Source organism: Pleuronectes platessa, chromosome 11 (genome assembly GCF_947347685.1).
Source record: "Pleuronectes platessa chromosome 11, fPlePla1.1, whole genome shotgun sequence".
NCBI lineage: Eukaryota > Metazoa > Chordata > Actinopteri > Pleuronectiformes > Pleuronectidae > Pleuronectes > Pleuronectes platessa.
Window position 1 is genome coordinate 16,123,477 of NC_070636.1, and position 23,871 is coordinate 16,147,347.

The 23,871-nt window shown below is 44.9% G+C and overlaps 2 protein-coding genes across 2 annotated transcripts in view; one reads left to right on the forward strand and one right to left on the reverse strand.

Moving 5' to 3' along the window:
* The first annotated feature begins 1,136 nt into the window (after window positions 1-1,136).
* Window positions 1,137-12,893, forward strand: tgfb3 (transforming growth factor, beta 3). The gene is made up of 7 exons (XM_053434285.1): window positions 1,137-2,057; window positions 6,484-6,647; window positions 7,947-8,076; window positions 8,219-8,326; window positions 10,544-10,694; window positions 11,305-11,458; window positions 11,543-12,893. Exons 1-7 carry the CDS (start codon window positions 1,715-1,717, stop codon window positions 11,699-11,701), a joined length of 1,209 nt encoding a protein of 402 aa, XP_053290260.1. The 5' UTR covers window positions 1,137-1,714; the 3' UTR covers window positions 11,702-12,893.
* Window positions 11,816-23,871, reverse strand: part of ttll5 (tubulin tyrosine ligase-like family, member 5) — a 52,467-nt gene continuing 40,411 nt past the window's right edge. The window contains exons 28-30 of the mRNA XM_053434284.1: window positions 21,414-21,610; window positions 18,060-18,142; window positions 11,816-14,581 (exon numbers count right to left, since the gene is read on the reverse strand). Of these exons, the coding sequence (XP_053290259.1) occupies window positions 14,529-14,581; window positions 18,060-18,142; window positions 21,414-21,610 (333 nt within the window). The 3' untranslated portion in view covers window positions 11,816-14,528. The remainder of the gene's footprint in view (window positions 14,582-18,059; window positions 18,143-21,413; window positions 21,611-23,871) is intronic.

Consider the following 23,871-nt stretch of genomic DNA (forward strand, 5'->3'; position numbering starts at 1 on the left):
CACTATGACTAAACATGGTGTTTGGAATCCATTACAGTTTTAACACCAGATGGGAAACTTTTTAATTCACAAGTTTCTTCCTCTAAGCTACTTTACATTTAACACAGTTCTATCTATTTTATTTGTATTTTTCCCCCCTTCAACAGATTTTTTTTATTTAACTTTTTACTATTTCTTTCACAACTTTTACTCTCCTCTTTTGAGTCAGCTTTGTTTTGTTTTGCTTGAAATGTGTTTTCAACTGTGCTTTCTCGGTTGAAATTGGTTTCTTACATGTTTCATAAATAAAGCTGCCTTCCCTTTCCTTTTGGCTGTTGTACATACACACGGTTGGACATCACTGCATTAGAGGACATCATAAACCAAACACTGTCGGAGACACACGGACTGAGGACAGATATTTGAACTGGAGAATGTCTTTCAGCACGATAACGGCTTAATAATTAAGCTTGTGTCTTGCAGGACAGCAGGGCGGGTGTTGTGTGTAATAGCAGAAAGTTGATGTCATCCAAACAGTCACAGGGAGAGTTTGACTTTTATCAACAAACAACATAGTTCCCACAACTCCCACCATTTGTACTTTTCCTTTTTTTTTGCCTTCTCGTCTAACGTGTTGTTTTTCTCCAGAGCAGAGCTCCTCCATCCACCACCATTATCTCACCCACACAGGTCAATGTCCACAGTCTGAGAAAGTAATCCCCCCACCACCAAATCTACCCCTGGTGTCCGCTAGATGTCCCTGTTGGGCATGATTTATGTCCCTGTGGAGGAGCTGAGCGGTAGCAGCATGTGGAGAATCACAGCAACTGGTTGAGTTCCCTTGAGCAACTAAAAGATCTCCTTCTGTGAACTTTGGCCACCTAATGTGCTTGTGATTTTCCAAAACTTTATTTTGCATTTGTCAAAAGACTTGTACGCTTGGTTAATTGAATTGGAAATCTGAGGACGCACGGCAAAACAGTTGACATTTTCTTAAACAAAATAAAAATATAATTTATTATTCATCTCATTCATCAAAATACAAATGGTGCATTGCAACCGATGTGTTGTTATTCTTCTTCTTTACGAGAAACACGCTCCCTCTTGCGAAATCTGCCATTGCCCAACATTACGCACGCACTTCCCAGATTCGATCCAAGAAACAGCCTTAACAGAATAAAGAATTAGAGTCGTATTAAACAGTATTTCAGTGGGTCAGGTCTCAGTGTCCGAGCTTTGACTCTCCGCCCCACCCTCAGTGAAAACGTCACAGCTCTTTGACTATAAAGCGTGAGCGAGAGTGGAAAGAGTCCGTGTGTTTGAGGCTGGACTGCGGAGGAGCGAGCTGCGGAGGAGGCGCACTGACTCCGACAGAACAAGTGGATGGAAAGAGCACAGTGCAATGGAGAAAGTGAAGCACGGTGCAGAGAGCGGTGCCCTGTGAGCTGAAGAAGAGGAAGACGAGAAGCGATGCTTGCACGAGACAACGAGGAATGAGCAGTAGGATAAGGCGTTTTGAGGAAGTGTTGAGATTATTGCCCAGAATGGCACGGATTTGCTCCACTCCAAATGTCGCCAAGATGACATAGCACTTGAGAAAAATGGGATTCCTGCAAGAACAGAACTCACTCACGACCTGAATGAAAAGAGACGAGGGATTCGACTCACATCGGAATTTAGTTTTGTGTTTTGTTTTTTTCTCTTGTACTTGACAAACCTCGGGTGTGAGTGAAATATGAATCTGGGCGAAGCGCTTCTGTTTTTCCTCCTCTCCAACTGTGTGACAATGACTCTGTCGCTGTCCACGTGCACCACCGTGGACATTGACCACATCAAGAAGAAGAGAGTGGAGGCGGTGCGCGGACAGATCCTCAGTAAGCTCCGGCTGACCAGTCCGCCCTCAACCACAGGTCCGAGCCAGGTACCGTTTCAGGTCCTGGCCCTGTATAACAGCACCAAGGAGCTCATTGAGGAGCTGGGCAGAGACAGGCACCAGAGTTGTGGACAGGATAATACGGAGACCGAGTACTATGCCAAAGAGATTTACAAGTTCAACATGATCACGGGGCCAGAAAACAGTAAGTTAACTGTCTTTACTCGTGTTTATCCAGGTGTCTTTTGTCACATCCAATACTCATCCAATAAACCACAACCTGCATGTTCCAGATATGAGTGATCACTGGATGGAGTGTGTGTGACTGACAATATTTTTAATTGTGCCATGCGCCACGCAGCCACTATTTTTAGAAGCTCACTTGTTCAGATGTATTCAAGCCAAACAAACTAAACACATTACCTGGCGACGGAATTCAAATTATATATATAAGTGAGGTTTCAGTATCAAGACAGGGATCCACTCGCATCTGTGCCGTCTTTACGCACGGACGCGCCTGCGAACGTGGAGTTGCGCGCAAAGGAAGAGCGCAAAGTAAACAGTCTAATTGGAATGAGCACCATTCCTCATACATACCTCACACCAAAGCCATGGGAACTCCAGCTAAAGTCGGACACATTCCTAAGCGGGGAAAATTCTCAGGCAGTTAAGTCCAGTATTTATTGCCAACTCCAATACCTCATTTCCATTTTCTGGCCGTGAGCTTCCTAATATTTTTCATCCACTGTATACGACTCTCTCACCTCGGTTTCCCTGCTTTCTAGTAGCTGAGTAGCTGCAGCGGCTCAGTGTTATGATCTAATTCCCTTGTTCATCCATATTGGTATTTCCTGTATAAACTATGGTCCGTTGATTGTTCCAGAAATCAGAAACAGAAGCCGAGTGTGCAGCAGGCTTCTCCAGGGAAAGTCAGTTTGTAAGTGGAGGAGTTGGATGTGTGCCTCGCTCACGGTCAGAGGTGGGTCAGCGGTTGGTGTTACCCTTTTTTTTCTTAATCAACAGGTGTTTATGCTGCCCTGTGACACTGAGCAGAGCCTCCAGCATGAGTCCTGAATCAAATCCATTTCACAGGTCCCACAAAAGTGCTTCTGACATTCAAAATACACAGCTCGGGGTTTATCCCCTGGTCAGAGGCAGCCAGAGCTCCCAAAACAAACAGAGGTCTAAGGAGTGGGATCAGTGATGGCCAGGTGCCCAGGACACATCACGCTGCTCTCGTACAGTAGGCCGCACTGTAGGTGATAATACTAGACATGATCTAGACTCAGTGCTGGCCCCAGTGTACGCACGGCCAAGTGTGAAATTAGTGAAATTAACAGAAGGTGCCAACAACGATTAACACTTTTCTCTCCCTTTCCATGATGTGATGTGAAAGAGAGCAGGGCATGTTGCAGTGCGTGTAGGAACATAACGTCTGTCACCTTGATGGGTCTGCAGTGTTGTTCCCTCTCATTCCTCCTGGATATAATGACTTTTACATTCACTGTTTTTTGGAAGGTGGGAGTGTTTTGGAATATAGTTGAGTTTTGCTCTCTTTTTTTCAAGCGCAGTGAAAAAAGTCAAACAGAAACTTTTCTCTCAGACTTGAACGCGCCACTTGCTCCAGACTGCTCTGTTAGAGCCTGCTAATGCAAATCAAGGTATTATCCGCTTAAGCGATGAAGCAAGAGTGAGTCATGGCATCTAGATCTTCCCTTCCTGCACCAGACGGCCACTGTGGCTAAATTCTTTTACCAGCGTCACCCAAATACTGCTAAAGACACAAGATGAATATTTCAGCTGGAGGATGGTCGCTGGCACAGTGACAGGGAACAACGGTGACGGGTTAAAATTAGAACGATCATGCAGTTTCAGTGTAATTTCAAGCCAATCACTGACTCAGTGTTGGATCAGTAAAAAAAAATGAGGACAGGCGCTGAGGACAGCAGGATATCTGATATATGGGATAGTAGGAAGATGATGTCATCAGAACTAACAAAGACAGAAGACTTTGGCCTGCTCCCAAAGAAACAGACCCCCTCCTCCTCCTCCTCTTCCCCCCCCCCCCCCCCCCCCTCCCCCGTTCCTCCTACTCCCATGCCTCTACCATTTTTGCTTCCTCATCCTTAATCGGGGGAGGGGGGGAGATTTTGTTTTTAATTCAAATCAGAGCTCCATCCCATTATCTAATCTGCTGCAGTGGCCTGCCACAGTCAATGTTCACACACTGAGGAGCAGAAGATGAGAAATTGGACCCATCACAAAAGCAGCATTTGAGTTCAGCTGAATGAAACGGTTGATGTCAATTTCCTGGGTAACCGGGTGAGTGAAAACCAAACTTTTCCATGAGAGCATTCAAGTTCAAGTCCCAGATGCTCCGCTTTAAGTAGATAATCGAGAACTCACATAAACAGATTTCCAAGAGAAATTCCTGTTTGTCCTTCATGAGATGGAGACACCTCAGCAGCTGGCTAGCACCTGCTGCCTTATGCTTCCTAATTCCTTTTTACCTCCACTGGCTCTGGAGAGACTGACATCCCAGATCATCCTCTGGGCAAAAGGGCAGAGAGGGGTGGTTCCTGTCAGGGGGCTCCTGCAGAGGAAAGAGGGTGTCAGACACCGGAGGATGAGTCAGGGCGTCAGGTGTGGTGCAGGGTGGTGTCTGGGCGAGGCAGTTTATGTGAAGCTTGACTGCAGAGACATTCAAACATCTGTCCCCAGGCGTTCAGCACATCTGTACTCACGATTCCTGCACATCTTTTGTTCAGATGAATTGAGTGAGTCGTTTTTTTTTCTAATTCATGCCTTTATGTGACTTTAAATAGACCTTTGCAGGCTTGTTAATGATCAAGTCCTACAATAAAACGTAATTCTCTAATTGCTGTAGTATCTGTTTGAAGAATACAAAGTCAGTAGTCATTTGTTTGCTTCCATGATATTATATTTTTAAACTAATATTATTTATCAGTGAAAGTTTAACTTAACCATGTCGGAGCTGAACGTTCATGGATATGTGCTTCTTTATGTAGGTTAAAGGTCAAACTCACGTCAGCATCCTGAAACTCAGTCTTAAAAAATGGCAGCGGACTGAAAATTAGCGAATGCATTTAATCCTAATTATTAAAGCATTCCCGTCCACTCACCAACATGGAACAAATTACCTTTCAGACCCTTGGCAAAAATAAGCCATAATGTGAAATCCACCTAAAACCATTGCAGTGGGAAAAATGAGGTCATCCAAAAAGGAAACCAAAGACTTGATTAGAATTTCAAATCTCCCCTCGAAGTGGGGCTTTCCACCTTCTGGGGAGGGGGGCAGCAAGTGAGGGGGAGGACAGAGGAAAAGGCCACTGAGGTTTCCTCCTCATAGATTGTGTGGAAACACTGGACAGATATCTGGTTGGGGATGAATGCTGAAAGGTCACCTATAAATAGGGAAAGTTGAAAGACAGAAACTTTGTGGAAACATCTGATAATGACTGGGAGGACACTGAAATAGGATTATGGGTCAAATGAATTACAGATACGAGGAGATGTACAAGTTCCTTTTGCATGACACAGAATGAAATAGTTTCCATTCGTCCCAGAACAGCTCGAGGTGCAAATCAGCTAAAGGTGCAATCCCTCTTTCAGCCACCAGCAAATCTGAGGGTCGGTGATAAAGCGTAAACTCAGGGTAGTAAATTAACCATGGCTTGGCTGTAAATGACTGTTTCCACTTGGCTCATAAAAGGTTTGCTATGTGCTTGTTTTGCTCAACACTGCATGTGCTTGGCCTGTTAAAATAATAAACTGTCTGTATTATGGTATAAAAAGGGGAAAAGGCTATGGTGCAACAGGAAGCTTTTTAGATAGAATCACAATGTGGCCATTTGTTTAGTCGATTCTATTAAAGGTCAGGGTGCAATCGCTTATACGCGCCCACACAGTATGTGCGCGGCAAGTTATTGCTTGTCAAGCATGCCCGCTGTGAAACTACTATCAAGATGGAATCACCCTCCTCAGTGGTTTCTCAGGTAATGTTCTGCTCCAGCACGTGAGCCCACATGTTCCGGACCAAACCTCTCGTTTCAAGGGAATTCTTGGCTCCCTTCCGAGCCCTCGGAGCACCTGTTGGGCGTCAGAGCTGGTGGGAGGAGGAGGAGGAGGAGGAGGAGGAGGAGGAGGAGGAGGAGGAGGAGGAGGAGGAGGAGCACGCTGCCGTCCCTCTGCAGCCTGCTCCACCACATGGGACATTTGGTTTTCATTTCATGACTTCAACTTGTTGCTAACTCTGATCGCACAAAGCATAAGCAGATGGTTTGTGGTAATGGCTCCCTGGAACGGACTAGAAATAGTTATTAGAAAGAAGGTATTAAAAAAATTATTTGTATGTGTAAACTCTGTACAGTGCTAATGGGGGAATCCGTGGTACAAGACCTATCAATAATCAGAGGGTAAACATGTCCACCCTCCTGGGGACGTCAGTGGAAAATAGGCTTTGATAACAAGTACACAATGAGGTAACAGATGGATAAGAGCTCGGAGGGATTTCGACAAAAGAAACAAACAATGTGGTGTTTTTTCGCAGGGAGATATTTGGTAACATCATGAGAGCCACTGTTGAGTCACCATTTCCACTTTGCCTGCAGATGACCTCTCCTTCTGCACCAAGGTCACCACCTCCAAGGTGTTCCGCTTCAATGTCTCGACCATGGAGAAGAACTCCACCAACTTGTTTCGGGCTGAGTTTCGAGCCCTGCGGATCCCCAACTCCTCCGCCAAGAAAAACGAGCAGAGGATTGAGCTCTACCAGGTGCGTGAACCGACCGTTCATTTCCACTGTTAGTAGAGCGCAGGGGGGTAATGCGCTCTATTTCCCTCAGAAGGCCCGTGTAGGTCAGCGAGAAAGATGAAAACATTTATATTAGGGTGTCCAACTCCCTCTCCTTTTTTTTCATTGGCTGATCATTATTCCATGTGCTTACATTCAAATGGATTCTACATTAGGACAAATTTAAGATCTTGCACAGACGTTTCTAAGTAACCCTAGAATACATTTCGGCAGTTTCTCCTTTCCTGGCTGTCAATCTCAAGGCAGCTGTCCGTCTTCGTTAGATCAAGTAGGGCAGTACGCTCTCAACACGGGTTCGTACATCTGCACCTGCATGCGTGTGTTTATCAGCGTTTTTTTGTGAAGCGTGTTAAAGCTCCCATGTGTTAGATGCCTGTGTGTGGGGTGCAAGGATGGATTTCTTTCCCTCCAGATTCCTCATTAATCTCCCATGAGAGACCAGGAGTAATGATCAGGTTCCAACATTTCCTGCCAGGGAGACAAGCGTCTCCGGACTGCATACCGCCTCAGAGGCAAAGCTCTGGCCAGCGCTGAATACAGGCTGTCAGGCCCGCAGATTGTTTCCAGGGGCCTGAGAGGAGATAGAGGCACAGTCACCCAGTGGAGGAGTAAACGGAGCCGCTCGCTCACCCCCACACTTGAGGTGGGGGTGGGCTGGAGCTGATTGGCAGAGGGCTGACGCTGGCAGGCCTCTGGGCCCTTTTTCCCACAGGAAGGCAGATTAGATGCCGACAATGTTCAGGAACCTAGTTATCCATAGCACTGCAGTGGGGCTAAGAGCTCCACTCACCACCCAAACACACATATTTCTCAGTGCAGATAAACACCTTTGTTCATAGGAGTGCTGGTGGACTGTCTGAAACACACTGTTAAAGGCAGATTTTACTTTCCTCTACCATCCGTTTTGTACATCTAGGGTCTCAATATAAGTTAGGACATGAATGCCTGCAGAGATACCAGGGGGCCTGCTGCTTGAACTGCGTGACACTGAGACCAGGAGCCCAGCTAAACCCAAAGATTGAACTGCTGATGTGAAGGACAGCCAGGTTCTCATTGGCAGAAGCGTAATACACAGGCATTAACTTGCAAAATGGGGATATCAACACAGGGAGTCACTTTTTCCATGAAGAGTAGACATTTGGCCCAAGGCATCCCGGAGAGTCTGGCTCAAACAGACAGCTCTGGTTCTGTGTGTCAGTGTGTTTGTGCATGCAAGAGAGTTTATTGCAGCTGGGTCACATTTTCAACTTTTCCTCGCAGATCCTCAAGAAAGATGACCCCAAAGCCAAACAGCGCTACATTGGGGGCAAGAACGTCCTGACCAAGGGGACGGCTGAATGGGTGTCCTTTGACGTAACCGAGACAGTGAGGGAGTGGCTTATGTATCGACGTGAGTGAGGACACCTCAGATTTTCCTTGTATCACATATCCCGCCAAAGGGGACAAGTTCATTTAAAATGAAGGATTTTTCCTGGGGGGAAAAATGTCAGCTCCTACATCCTTCTTCTTCTTCTTCTCCGGTTTCCCTTCAGAGACCAATCATGGCCTGGAGATCAGTGTGCACTGTCCCTGCCATACTTTCAGGCCCAACGGTGACATTGTCGAGAACGCCAACGAGGTGCTGGAGGTCAAGTTCAAAGGTGAGTCTGCATTTCTCTGTGATGGGACCAAGTGAGATGGTTTGAGCCTTATTACGAGCCTGTCATTGTTCAAATAAAAAAAAGTTATCAGATAAGTGTGGAAAACAGCAGTCAGGGGATAATTCTGACTGTTTGACCCTCAGTTCATTGTAAAACCACTACATAGTATGAGAATAAAAGAACAGTTTGACATTTCTGATTGGGTGCCTTAGGGTTAGATTTATGAGAAAGTTGATTTGACTCTTCTCTTCTATTCACTGCAGTAAATACAAAGCTAACCTGAGCAGCTTTTTAGAACGATGACGAACGACTAGCTACTAGTTCACAAATGAACTCTTAGATATAAAAAACTGAAATGTACAAACAATAGAACCCCTATTTCTTGGCAGATTTTGTTCCCACTGGAAAGAGCCAGGCTGTCCTTTCCCTTCTGTTTCGTGTCTCAATGTTAAGCTAAACCAACTGGTTGCTAGCTTTAGTCTTGTATTAAACACACAGACATGAGAGCGGTATCGATATTCTCATGTAACTCTGAGGCACAAAGCAAATAGGTCTATTTCCAAAAATTTTCAATGGTCCCTTTTCCAAGATTTATTGTGTCTGTGGTTGCGTGGTCTGTGTTTGGTCCGAATTAGGCCTCTGCTTTTGATCTATCAAACTGAAAAGATGTTTGAGCCAGTTTGTGTTTACGACCAAGGGCTAGATAACAATTCAGTTTGTTTGAAACCCTTGATTTGTGTAATGTTCCAGATAGGCATCTATCGTGTGTTGAAATATTGGGTTTATTCAGATATTGCTGGTCACAGGAAGATTTGAATCAGTGGGTTAAATTAAACACGCATTGAATATAGTACTTTTCTAGTCTTGGTGAACTCTCAGAGCACTTAACCCTTCAGGTCACATTCATCCGTTCATCTCTCACACACACTACATGACGGGCCATGTGGGTTTCAGTTTGTTGCCCAGGGAGAGTTTTAATGGATTGGTCCACTAACCTTAAAACGCCTGATCGGATCACAGGCCACATTTGAGGATGCTTTGAGGTGGGTTGAGACCTGTACTTAGCGCTGACCACTTGTGACCGGATCACTCAGGCTGAATTTTAATACCAGGTCTGAACAGGGGGCCTCAGATTATGGGACGAGCCGCTGTACGTACTGTACCTAGGGCCGGTCAGAAACCAGTCGATACAACAGGCCCTGTTTGGGTTAAGGTTTAATTGTCAATGTCTGTTTTTAGATGTTTCAAAAAAATAAAATTGTATAATGTTTCAATATATATGTATAATTTATATTTTGGTTAGTGGAATTTGGCATGTAATGGTTAGTCATTATTTATAGTCCTACAAATCTGCCTATACAAGAAGCTTTATCTGGTGATGCAGTCTTGGCAGAGTGGACTCTAGACTGTGGATTGGATGAAAGTCCAGATATTCTTCTTAATTTGAATGAAGGCCCAATGCACTTTCTATTTCATTCGTTGAATAAATTGACCTGAGGCTTATTTTTGAGTACCAGTTAGTCATTGTGAAGGGTGTGTTCTACAATAATGTCTTCTAGGATGACTAATAATATATTTATAAAAGAATAAAACTCACACTACTCACATTATAACACTGATCTATAAAAAGCTTTAGTCCAGTCATCAGGCATGTTTCTCCAGCAGCGAGGCTCTTTGACGTCTTTCTGCTCGGATAATGGGATTTCTTTGTGAGAGGAAGAGAGAGACAGAGCATGGGAATACAATTGATCTGGTATCTCACTTAGCGTTGGAGCCCCGGGCCCTCGGTCCTGGGAACACTCCCGACTGGCTTGGCCACAAGGAATGTGCTGCCACGGTGCTCAGACGTTTGGCCCCGACTTAAAGAGGGGCGTACATATTCACCAGCAGCATCTCTCCTGAGATATGCGCTGCTTAAGCTATCAGGGGCAGATCGGATGAGCAGACGCAGGCCCAGGGGGGAGAATGGAGGAAAGGAGGGAGTTCGAGGGACCAGTGTTAAATAAAGAGAAGGAAGAGCAGCGAGCCAGAAATGAACAAAGCCTGCCTTGGAGATTACAGTATCCTTATGTAAAACTGTCCACACTGATTAGAGTGAGGTTTTGGGTCTTGAAGCCCATGCGTCTTTGCAACTCGCAACAAAGCTTCAGTATCTCCGTGCATTCATTTGTCTCTGCTTCCCCCGGACGCACTGGACTAACTGACTGTCTTCTGCAGGTATTGAGGTTGACGACCAGAGCCGTCCAGTAAGGTCAAAGGAGCCGTTCAACCCTCACCTCATCCTCATGATGCTCCCGCCCCACAGGCTGGACACCCAGTCCTCATCCCGCAGGCGCAAGCGGGCACTTGACACCAATTACTGCTTCAAGTAAGGCACATTTCCTCATCCTGGAAAATGTTAAGCACTGTTGGACTATTTTCATCGTCTTCGACTTTCCAAAATATTTTCTCTGTCTGCACCTGCTCTGTCAGTTTTAGAGAATTGACCGCTAGGTTAGTTGACATATTGCAAGTAAATACGGCAGCTATTTTACCTCGAAGGGGGGGGGGGGGGGGCATTTCTTTGTCGAGTAGCAGCTGAGGCGTTATGCAATGGTAATAGCAGCTGTCACTTATCACAAACACATGGAAGGAGAGGGCACGGGCACAGAATGCATAGAAATAGCTTGTTAATCACAGGGACGAGCATTACACAGGTATAAGCTGATACAAGTTGGGATCTGTCCCAGTACTATAAACCTCCTCTTAACACGCCGTCTCCCGGCGCTGGATTTCCGCCGTCAGGCTGACAGACAGCACCTAAGACACCTGGGCCGAATCCAAGAGGGAAAATAAGGGCACACCTAAGAGTGGAATTTCGGAACTTCTCTCTCATCTTTGGCAGAGAGGCCAAAGGGAGGAATATGTTTACAACTCTGAAAATTGTGCGCTAATGTGAAATAAAGAGCCTAATCCTTTCTGTCCTGTCTTGTCTGCAGCAATTATGAGGAGAACTGCTGCGTGCGACAGCTGTATATTAATTTCCGGCAGGATTTGGGCTGGAGGTGGATCCATCAGCCCGAAGGGTACTTTGCCAACTTCTGCTCTGGTCCCTGTCCTTACCTACGCAGTGCGGACACCACCCACAGCTCGGTGAGTCAAAGTGTCACAGCACATGTGTTAGCTCATGCTCCTGTCTGCTACGTGTGTTTGCTGATCCCTGTCTCCTTGTTTTAGCTGCTGAGCCTCTACAACACCTTGAACCCCGAAGCGTCCGCCTCCCCCTGCTGTGTTCCTCAGGACCTGGAGCCCCTCACCATCCTCTACTACGTGGGACGGTCCCCTAAAGTCGAGCAGCTCTCCAACATGGTGGTCAAGTCCTGCAAGTGCAGCTAAACATCAGAGCTTCAGGGCCTGTCGAGAGCCAAGGGACGTGACGGCTCCCAGCACTACTCAGGAGCAGGTATGAGGGGTTAGAGGGGGGCAGCACGTGCTCCATGAGCGCCTCTTCCCTCTGCTTCAGCTTTTGCCCTGAGCTCTTTCACGAAAAAAACAAAGACGCAGTCCGCCACTCTGCTCGCAATCATTGGCAGCATTTACCTAAAAGACTTCGTCAAACACCACTTCACTAACAGCGCTCTCCAACCCATCAGACCTCTTACTGACCTTCAACAATCGCCTTTCGACATCAGCGTTTGTCATGTTTTTTCTTTTCCTTTTTTCGTATTCCAGCATTTTGAACAGCCTTTACCTCAGTGTTACGTGACATTCACAACAGAGGAACAGTAATTGATTCTGCATTCTCAAGGACATCAAATAATAGCAGTAGAAAAAAAATGACTGAGAATGCAGACTGAACTCAACACGACAGGAGCAAGTCAAAGAGGGTAAAATAAAAAAATCAAATAACGATGGCTGGCTGAGAGCAAACAGATCCCTGGGCCCTGACTCACAGGACAACTTCGAATGTCCAAGCTGGAAACTGACGCGGATGCAAGCCACATCTCCCGACACTGTTCATTTAGGATTAAATGCTGTTCAATGAAAATGATCTCTGGAGGTAAAATAATTAATAAAAATACATGCTGGAAACCAACCTTTATTTCAAAGTACTTTTTCCACGGTTATGTTTACCTCTGTAATGCAACAGGATGGAGATTCCAGGGATTGTTTTGTTTTTAAGTGAAGCCTTTCTGTTGTATGAGACAATGTACGTCACTAAGTGAACACCTAACTAAATCACAAATTGTAAATGTTTTTCTTATTACTCTTGGAAACACTTTTTTTTAATTAAAAATGAACAGTTGGATAGAATCGTTATATATTTGTTTATTGTTGAGTTTTGATGTTTTATTTGGAGAACTTGATTTTAAAGGGTAGTAGAGTAAATTTAGACACAACCTGTCCAGTGATTGACAACTTCCAGTGTACAGTACATTCCGTGAACAAATACATTTACTGACATGATCAGAATGTTTCAACGTTTTCTGGGTTTTCATGTCAATAACAATGTTTTCGTGGACACAAATTCTCGAAAATGAACTTGATTAAGATGCAGTCAATTAAAAACATTTTCTGATTACCTTGACCTCAGTGTTCTGACCTTAGTCACATTATGTTGGAGTCTTCACAGCATTTTGTAAATAATTGAAATAAGGTCAATAATGTGATCATTGGTGTCCATGTAAACATAGTTTATATCTCTTGCTACATACTGCTAAAACCAACAAAAATATCACATTTCCATGCACATGTAAAGAATTGTAAACAATCAAGAACAAAACAGATACAAATATCAGACTGTTAAACAATCTTGTATCACCACAGATTACACACTTTGGATTCTAATGTTGGATTCTTGTAATACAGCGTGCGATGGTAGAAAATCCACAACATCAAGTTTCACATCAATCACTACAAAAAAATCCAATACCATTAAGTCTAATAAAAACCAGTTCGGCTGCATTGAAAACTACAAACTGTGCAAAACCACTCTGATGATAGTCATCAGTTGATATAACAAATACATGCATGGAATTCAAGTATTTCTGAGGTCATCATAAACTTCAATCTATTGATATATAACAGAGATGTATTATTCTGTTTACATGCCCTGAGTGAACTCCCCATGAAAACACAACATATCTGCTGGTGCAGCATTAACCTTCATCTTAAGCAAGGCTGTGCATAACCATGATTCCTGTCCATGTTATGCTTTAAGCTAAAGAAATGTCCGAGACGACCTGTTGATAGACAATGTACAATAAATACAAACTGATGCAATAACAATAATTTACTTATTATCCAATCATATTAAATTTGGTCCATCCAAGGAAAACGACATCATCCACAGTTTACAGGGACAATCACAAGCTCACACTATTCCTCGATATAAAACATAAACCCCTACATCATGCTGGTAAACACGGAGCAAGGCAGGGAGCAATTGTGTTTGAGCTCTAACAATCGTAATTTCCCTTTAAAGCCTACGGGCAAAGGATGCTCGACTTCGACACATCCCTCGGCAATGGCCACAGAATCTGATTTGGCAACCCTTCCAACAAGGACGGGCAGTTGGAGGGCGTATGACCAGAAGCCACAAATGAAAGCGGCTTCTCTGTCGGCTCACCAGTAATGGCAGCAAGATGAGATGCGATCCTTATGCTACTTCCCCAAAAAACATTTATAACCAAAACCCCCATCTCAGCTGTGTGAATTACATTTTAGGAGGAGAAATGTCTTCTTGAATGACTCGCGGTGCACTGAATGAGCAAAAAATGAAACGTCGACTCCTGTTGTCAAAATACCAAAAGGGCTCAAAGAACCATCTGCTGACATTTCTCTGTCAATGAAATCGTTCTGAGGCCTCAGTAGCATGGAGGGAATGAGGGCGGTCAACTGTTGGGATATTGACTAAATGCAGCCAATGGGGGCGATAGGAGGGGGCGGGGGTGCGAGTGTGGAAAAGGCCATCTGATGTTATGCTGCGCAATAACAATCCAACCTGCGTCAAAGCTGGGAAGTCCTGGCCTGGCAGCCTGCCCGCTCGCATTTCTGTGGCTGTATCACCGAGAAATTAATAGGACCCTGTTCGATGTCTGGCATGCTTTCATCTGTTGCTGTTGTCCTCTCCCAGAATACACCTCTGGCGAGGATGTAGTTACATGCAGAGGCACCTGTCAGGCCGGCAGAGCGGCAGGACGTGCCCCTGGTCGCTTTCGTGTCATCTGCGACTTGGCTCCTCGCCCTGGAGCAGCTTGCGGTACGCAGACAGACCTGGAGAGCAACACATGAAAGAACATTTAGTGCCAGAGGTAGAAAGGCAGCTGAACGTTTTCCTCGTGTGTACACAAGGGTTTTTATGTCAAACCTGAAAGAGTTTTTCTGCAGATGAGCCAACTAAAACCCCTCCCGGTAGAGCTTCTGTTGATATTTTTCAGTTCTTCACGGTCAAGGTGGTTACCAGCAGATCTGAGCGCAGCCGGCTCGTTGCTTCGCCTTTTGTGCGAGGGACCCCCTCACTCTCGGCCCGCTCGCCCCTCATCCTATCGACTGGCACGCGTCCAGGCATCCAGTAGAAAAGGCATTCCAACTACAGTCAGAGCTGCCGTGTTTGTGCTCCCAAACAGTATTCCCTTTCATTCCCTCTCTGCACACTCTGTTTATTTTGGTGCTCTTTTACACTGCGGAGCCTGACTGAGCTGGAAAAGGAAAACATCTCCTCTACTTCCAATCTGATGACATGGCTGCTGGAAGCGGCTTCCTCTAACTCAGCAAAAGAAAGATAAAGGGACAGTGCTGCCTTTATCGTACCTCACTCCAAATGTCTTATGGAACAAAAACTGGTTCATTTAGTGGAAAATTTAACCAAATAAATATTATTTATTTATTTTATTATTTAAAGGGGGTAATTCACAAAGAAAAGTGTGTGAAAGTAGCTAAAATCAAATACATCTTCCACAATACATCTGAAAAGGGGAAAACTGCTTGTAGTTATCATTTTTTGCCTTCCCGACAAGCTTTCAAGCAGTTTTATTTTGATAGAGCCCAAAGCTGTCCGCACTGACAAGTGCAGCATTCATTCCTTCTCAAACTATATCAATTAATTTCCTCACAGTCCCCAACTGCGAAGCACCGAGGACATCGAGCAAACCTAAAGGCGAGGAGCGTAAAACATGTGGTCGACATGATCTGCGTTTGTAAACTCTGATCGTCATCAAAATCCTTGCCTCATCTCGTGTCCGAAAATGAACACATCAGAGGAAGAAGGCAAAGAAAAGGGGCGACGGGGCGAGCGAGCAGGAAAAGGTTTCAGAGGATGAAGGGTGAGTTGAGTTAAGAGAGTGCACAGGAGAGAGATAAAGGGGTCGTGTGATTTATGGCGGTTGACAGCTGATCATAGAGAATGCTCTCCGTTTGGACTCGCTCTATGCTCCCTGTCAGAGTCAATCAGGGTAGCTCAGTCATCTCGGCACAAAGGTACACTGGGCAGCCAGAAAGACCTGACGCACTCCTAAGCCTCCACAAAGGCTGTGCTCCTTCTAATAACACCCCCACCCTCCCGGAGCACCACACAGAGTCTCTGTGTTGCTTTCTCAATGCATGGTTAAACCGGGCCTTGCTGACTGGTTTTTGGTGCTCGTGAGTCTTTGCTCGGATCAGACTTTTTTCTTGCAGGCAAAAGAGTGAGGCATCTCCCCCACCCTTTGCTCCCTGAACGACGGAAAAAATGCATTCATGAAATTCAGAAGCTGCTCCCAACGGATCCTATTACAGTAATTGATGAGTTTGTAAGATGTTTGTTAACTTAAGCCAGCCTTCATAGTTCGGGGGGAAAAGAGGGAGAATGAAAGAAGAAATGTTCTGGTCACAGACACGCGCACACTTTTTTGGGGGTGGGGTGGGTACAACTACAGTATTTTTCCGACGCGCTGATCTCTAAGACTGTTACACTCGCATGGTGTGATGAATGGTATGATTTGCTAATGCTAACGTACAGTATAGGTCTCTGGAAAATGCCCCCTGATCAGACAAACAGATGTGTCCGTAAGCACAAACTGCTTAATATCACTGTTACTGCAACGGGCTCGACACTTTACTCAGGATGGAAAGAGCTGTGGAAACAGGGCAGAGTGACAGGGGCACACGTGAGCGCGAGAAAAACCCACAAGTGCGCACGGAGGCTGCAGAGCTCCGTTTTCATTCCATCGCTGTGATTTCTGGGGTCTACAACTGGACAGACGGTGTTGGGGGAAGGTCAGTAACAATGGCCGCGTAGGAATTGCCGACAGATGCCTTAACTGTCCGCATCACTGGATCTCTTTACAAAAGAGAGGGTTTATCACTGTCACGCATCTTTATCCTTCAGCAGCAATCTGACCTTGAGACCTGGAGACATGACTGGGAGAGAAACATTGGTTTGCTGCACTGTAAAGTTTGTTTATATCCACTCAATTCTGGCAGCTTCAAATCGACTAAAGGCCAGCGCATGCTTCTGCGTTTTCACAGGCCCGCAAGCGCAAGAGCCCTTCCGGGCCCCTTACGTGCTTATGTATCTCTTCTTACTTACTTACGTGCGTCGCCCAATTTTTCTAACTATACGACGAAGCAACGCGAGCCTCACGCAGCCCGCAAGGCTTATGATTGGTCTGCTTACTACATCCCGTCCGGAGTCTAGTTTCCGGTTTCATGTCCCATAATACCGGCAGAAATCACAGAATATTTAGAAGAACGAATATGGACCAAATAGAAGAGCACTTGACAGAAGAGATCCGATAGTATGATCACTTGTATAACCCGTCACTGACTGGCGGATTTGTCCGCCAGAAAAAGGCTACGAGGAGCCGCAGTGGCTATGTAAATAAACTATCAACGAAGAAGAAAGGTCGTCTTCGACAAAAAACATTACTCTGCCTAGTGTTCTGGCGGGGAATTGCTTTGAGGGCGGGTTATAGAGGGGCATTACGTGCCTCACCCTGGGAGTTGCTACCTCCCCACAAGATGGCTGCCGGGAGGACTGCATCTCCCAGAAGGCACTGCTGGGGGAGGTGCCAATGTCTCCCTCATTACAGCTGGACTCAGGTGTGTGAGCGAGGAGGGAGAACAAAGGAGTGGAGACCACCACGAAGCAGGAAGCAGGAGACGTGGACGAAGATACTATGGAAAGGAACCGTCTGAGAAGCAAGTGGATGGAGGACTTATAGTTGTAGTTTGATGAACTTTATGTTTTGCTTCCGGAGAGACTTTTTGTTAATTAATAAACCGGACTTTGTTTGAAACCCTTTGTTTGACTTCTCTCTGCTTCTGTGACGCACTGCCCTACACCCTTCTTAGGGGTTAAACCTCCGGTGATACCACATGACCTTAACACCAAACTCGACACTGCACTTCCTTGAGCCCTTTACAATACACATGCCAAGAGTGAAACTGATAAGACAAAGGTTTTTTGAGATACGACAGCCACAGGAAGGCGGACAGAGATTTCTAGAATGAGTAGATAGATTATTATTTTGACGATAAAGTCATCTTTTATTGTGCGCTACATATATTTACACTTCCTGCACTGAGCTGGGTAAAATAATCCATTGGTGTTTATCAGTCATCCAGGGGGAATGTCCACTGTGCCTGGCTGTAATCACTGACACTGGCATTGAAAGGGAGCGATTCCCCCTGCCTGCACAGTGCAACCACCAAAGGGCCAACTTACAGTACGATAATGTACTGAGCACGTGCAACACTGCAGCATCAGACCCACCTGTTTTACCGCAGATGGCTTCGTAGACCATGTGCTGGCCGCTGGTCACGGTTCCGCTGGCTAAACTCTCCGAGGACGTCTGCCTGTAAATCAAACACAAGAAGAGTGTGAAGTGAAAAGCGAGGGGTTGTACGGTGACAAATTATGTTTGAAAGACAACGCTTATCTCTGCAGGCCTGGACCGAGCAGCTGGGACATCTCAGTGGTTTGAACCAAATGTGTTTTTCTGCATAGAGCTAAATATCCAAATAAATACATAAAGACGAATGATTTTGACAACTAGTGATTGTGCTCATGTGTGCTCATGATGAGTCATTGTGTCTGCGGCGGGGGTTTACGTGTTTACCGAGCGCCTCCCATGAGCTATTGTGACAAGAAGGAGGCAAATTCCTGCAACTTGTCCTGGGTGATGGAATTTTCACATTGGCAGGATTATTGTGGTGATTATGTGGAACTGCAATCACACACACACACACACACACACACACACACAAACACACACACACACTCTCTCTTTCTCATGGGATGAATAGTGAATACAGTTGTGTAGTGTATATTAAATATCATTAAAGTCAAAGAGCTCCATACAGAAGGTTTGAGATCACAGCAAACAGATTAGACAGCATCTTGGACATGATCAGAGCTAATAGTGTTTTCACAGAAAAAAATCATTAGATGGACCGTTGAGGCGTGGAGCAGGAGCAGACACGTCTGTAACCTTAGACATTAAATCAGTTAAGCATTTTTTAGGGCGAACAATAAATAAAGCTAAGCTGGCATTAACCTCTCGCCCCATAACAGCAGCTTGCCAAAGGAGCATTAACACGGGGGTACACACTACCTCCTTGTAAGGGGCTGCACAGTTGTTCTTTCATACCATTACACAACCACAAATAGAAGTGGCCCACTTTAAGCTGGGCATACCTCGACAGGAAGTAACCCCTTTCATATTGAGAGGGAGCGAGAGAGAGAGAGAGAGAGAGAGAGAGAGAGCGAGAGAGAGAGAGAGAGAGAGAGAGAGAGAGAAACTTGACCTCTGGGTCCTTCACATCACTTTCTTTGTCAACAGTCTCTCGCTCTGTCACTTCAAGAGGCAGAAATGTTGGAGGTGAATCAGAACGCGCAGTGTGTGTGCAGATGATATTTAAGCCCAAAGTCGAGCATTTCACACTGCTCGCACAGAGCTGAAGTTCTTATGTCAACAGAGCTGATGTGCAGCTTTACTCTCTGTGCGTTCAGGTAGCTGGTATGTCTTAATGTTGCCGAGAGCGACCAGAAAGGGGATAGAGTTTAACCATAAACACACTTTTGGAAGCATCTGTGTGTATACAGTATCCTGTGAAAATAACTACTGTTGTGGCTGATTAATAGGGAGTGAAAGCAGCAGCGAGGCTGACATTAATGGCGCTGCAGTAATTGTCACCCTATTAGTAATGCCACACGACAGCCCGGGTTTCCGTAGCTACAGCTGTGACCAGCCAAACCTCGCAAACAAAATACCAAACAGGCTCATTTATTTGTGTTACAAATTGCTCCTTTCAAAGCCTCAACTGAAGTCATACCACTTTGAGTCCTCACAGCTCCTCGCGCTGGCAGCTGTGGCATGTTGATGGACCGGAGAGCCCTGCCCCGCCAAGCGCGGTACCAATGAGGAGCACATTCGCCCCGCGAGCACGTGTGCTGCGTGTTAGCTGAGCCTCAAAACCAAAGGCACTGTCACTCAGAAACCGTGCCAAGGTCTAGTCATCTTAAAATAAAACAACATGCGGACTGGTCACTCAGTCCAATCACTGGCTCGAGTCAGCACTTTCAAGCAAAGGTTGACTGGAGAGCACCGGAGGAGGATTTTGTCGAGCAGGCTCACAGGGGAAAGGATTTGGCCGTGTCCAAAGATTTATTTCCTTTGCTGAGCAAGACCAAAGAAATTCAGATAAATAGATTCAACTATCGAAGATCGTCAGTGGTTTATTACTCATGTGGGAAACAGGCAAGATCAGAGCTGTTAAATAAGAATCAAACGACAGTTCAACAGCTGGCGAGAGGAAGGTGTGTGGAGGGCTGCATAACCTTGACCTGTTGGAATATACCCAGCACAGTGATTCTATTATAAGTTGAAGGAGCATAGGCATACACGCAAAGATACATTTCAGATGTGCCTCAATAACTGAGGTATTGAGTTGCCCCTGAAATAAGCGCTGGAAATAAAGGGAAGCAACTTATTATCCCACTGCTTTCTGCAAACAATCATCTCCTTTTCCCCCTGTCATGCTTTCTTTCCCCTTCTCTTTATTCTTTTGTTTCATTGTTTCCATCTGTGCATTTTTGGTCCTGAAGCTTCCGTTTTTCCCACACTCTCCCCCTGTCACACTGGTCGACCGCAAGAATGCAGGACAGAGGAGAGTGTGAGGGGGCTCTGGAATTCCACATGCGGAGGGTAAACACAGCAACTGCCGGGCAGACGCACACACACACCGGAGCAAACACGGCACCTACCCGGCTGCCCTAACCTACTCTCCAACCCCTACACTGGACTGCTGCCATCTTAACTCTTGAAGGCCCAGTCGAGTGAGACGAGTGAATTTAACACATCAGCAGAGCGAGTTCTGTGATCAGGGCAACCTGCTTCTCTCAGCACATTAAAACTCAACTGCTCCGAGTGCCAGCAAGCACGGAGCATTGACACGAATGAATTAAATCACACGGAGTCAGTGGGACAAGGATTTCCCTCTATTAGCTAAACTGAAAACACCTACACTGTAAAAACTGAAGAAAAAACCATATATCTCTTTCATTCTCTGTTCTATTCCAGTTGTGGGCTTTCGTATTACACTCAGAGTGAGTGTGAAAAGCATTTCATCACTGATGCAGGGCTGCTTTAAACAAGCATTCAGGCCCGATCACAAAGGTTTGCTGTTGTTGTGTAATTTGGCCAGATGTTGCCGTAATAAAGTCATAAAATAAGTGAGGGAAAAAGCTGGCAGTTCTGCTCAGTTTCACTCTTTTCCTTTTACTTCCCCCTCTGTGCTCTTCAGCTTATCTCCAAACCAAACAGGACTTAAACCGGGCTCACAGTCCGGATACTTCCATTGAACCGAGCTCTGTTTACGGTTCATGCAGAAACTGGTCCGGTGATGAGGCTGTTTACTGAACAGGCAGATACACCCTGCAGCCAAAAGACTGGGAGCACTCCACCGCACAAATGTTTGAACTCTCATAAGCATTAGCCATGTCCTGTTGAACTCAATGTCTCCCTCCACAAGCCCTGGCCAGTCGACACCACCCCACTGCAAACAGTAAATGGAGAATTTGCTAATCTTTTCTCTTTAAGCTGCTCAGTCGCGAAGCTGGTCTTACTTGATGAGGCGTTTTGTTGCCGTTTTCCTGATCTGTCCCTCTCGAGCACTGCTGGGCGGCTTTGGGGCGAGAACGGTCGGGACGTGGCCGTGGACATGGCTGTGATTGGGCCAAACGTGAAAGCTGGATGGGAGACAGCTGGATGAACTTGCCGGAGTCTGGGTGAGTGGAGCGCCCGTCTGGTCTGGAAAAGAAGCCTAAGAGACAAAAAAGACAATTGCTGTTTACGGTCAATTGCATTAAAACAATGAAACTACTTTTCCAATTTTATAAACTTAGGTTGCCAGTGAAAACGTTGGGTGCAGTTGGACTTTCCTGGAGAATCAACCACATGGCTGTCAGAACAGTTAGAGTATCTACTAACAATGATTACACACTGGTCGACCATTAGTTATAATCCTGAAAAGCCAGGAACACTCATTACAGAAAAAAGTCTACAACAGCAAAGGGGCACTAAGCACCTTTAAAGCTTAGTCCATAAAAGTAATACGCCTGTTGCTAGCAACTGTTAAAGGAAACTCTTTTTAATATGTTTTTTATTAAAGGGACTATATTAGTTTGTGGGTGGAGAGGTCATGTGTGGTGTTCCACAAGGATCAAGTCTTGGACCACTATTTATGGTTATTAAGAAAAGTGACATCTGTGATTGATGGTCAATTTTTCTGTATTTGGTATATATATACTTTATAAACAACTTTGTCAAAGAAAGTCTAAATACAATTTTGGACTATTTCACATTATGTGAGACTGAACTTACTGTTTTCTATTTGACTCAAAGTGTAAACACCCTCATGGCAAATTCTTGCTTAAAGGTTAGTTGTCAGATGTAAGAAACGGTTCATTAAGACACAAAAGATAAGGTTGTTTTGAATCCAGATGTTCTAATTGGATAAAGATTCAGTGTATCCTGCCTCTCTCCCAGTGGAAGCTGGGATTGGCTGCGACCCTCAGGAAATAAGTAGGATAGTATGGATAGTGAAATTGAGTGGAATGCATTTAGAGTAGTTACCCACAACATTAGATAAAAAAAAACAAAAAAAACAGTTGTAATGGCTTTAGAAAGATAGCAGAGTTTCTTAATTATAAATATTGTAGTAAATGTATAACTACTGTATGCGAATTGAATATTATTTAAGTCTGTACAACTGTCTTGGTCGTCGTGAACTCTGTCCAGCACCACATCAGAAATACATAAATCACAATTAAAGCTGTTTCATTCATACCATTCTACTTTTTATAATCTCTATCTTTATGTATTGTGCATATTTTACTCCACAAGCGGAAAAAGGAAGTGTGGTTATATTTAGGTTGGGTTTGTCATGGGAAAAAAACATTACCCCTGACATTAAGGTGAAATATCAGAGCTCTGGATGTGAATTAGAGCAGGTATTACTCAAATGCCATGCACTATCAAAACAAGCCCAACATTTTTCTGACGTTGGCTGCTCTGAAAAGCAAATTCTTCAAATTATTTATTTGCTTATACAAGGTCTCTTCAAAGGCTTGGGAAATGGGGGGAAATTTCAGTTTTCTGTCTGACATTATATTTTAGAGCCACATTTCAACTCAGTCCTTGTAGTGCTGGGGAATGCTTCACATACATTCCATCCACATCTCATGTCTATGTTATTTTCTCTGCAGCTTTATACGGCTATCTAACAAGCTAATGGTTTTCCAGCCTCACAGTGCAGCCGTTCAAAGGGGCCGGCGGTGTGACAGGGAATATCTGATGTAATTTCTGTGTTGATAAATGAGGAGCTGAGTTTCCAGGTTGCGAGGCCTATGGCCGCAATTCAGTTTGAGCGTGGCCAGTAAGGGCACCTTTCTTTGACTGCCAGGTGGCCCAGGGCCAGGCCTGTGGAGGAGCCGTGCAGTCTGCACCCAGTAACTGGAACGTGGACCGGAGCTCCAGAACAGCCCCCTGTCTTTTTCTCTCACACAGAAGCACAGATATAGACATATATGTATGTGCACTTACACTCTAAAAAGTACTTTGAGTTGTGTCTTTGGATAATTCAAAAGCAGAAATCAAATTTTTCCACAAGGACAGAAATGCAAACAAGGTGAGTTTAGGGATATGAAGTGAATTTGTATCAAAAAGACCAAAGTACGTCTCTCGTGATCCTCAAAATAAAATCAAGTGACAGGGACAAAGATTTAGATAATCAAAAATAATCAATAAGATATACATTAGGTCGTAAAGAGGCAGACAATGCCATGTGGGCTGAACAAACAGGGAGGGATGATTTTACAGAAGAGGGTTTTCTATTTTGACAGTGACAAAATCAAATCAAGAGGCAAGTCTCAAAAGTTTTACCGGAATTCAACACATGCAGTCAGAGATTTACCTGCCTCCATGTGCCTCGAGGGTGATGGGAAAATATCCGCAACAAGAGGAACTTGGTCAAATGTGTTCAAACCATGAGTTGAAAAAATGAGAAGGCGAATGGAACAGAGA

Coding starts and splice junctions, on each gene's coding strand:
- tgfb3 (XM_053434285.1), top strand. CDS start 1,715: ATGAATCTGGGCGAAGCGCTTCTGTTTTTCCTCCTCTCCAACTGTGTG. Junction 6,648..7,946: donor AGAGGATTGAGCTCTACCAG/GTGCGTGAACCG, acceptor TTTTCCTCGCAG/ATCCTCAAGAAAGATGACCC. Junction 8,077..8,218: donor GGAGTGGCTTATGTATCGAC/GTGAGTGAGGAC, acceptor GTTTCCCTTCAG/AGACCAATCATGGCCTGGAG.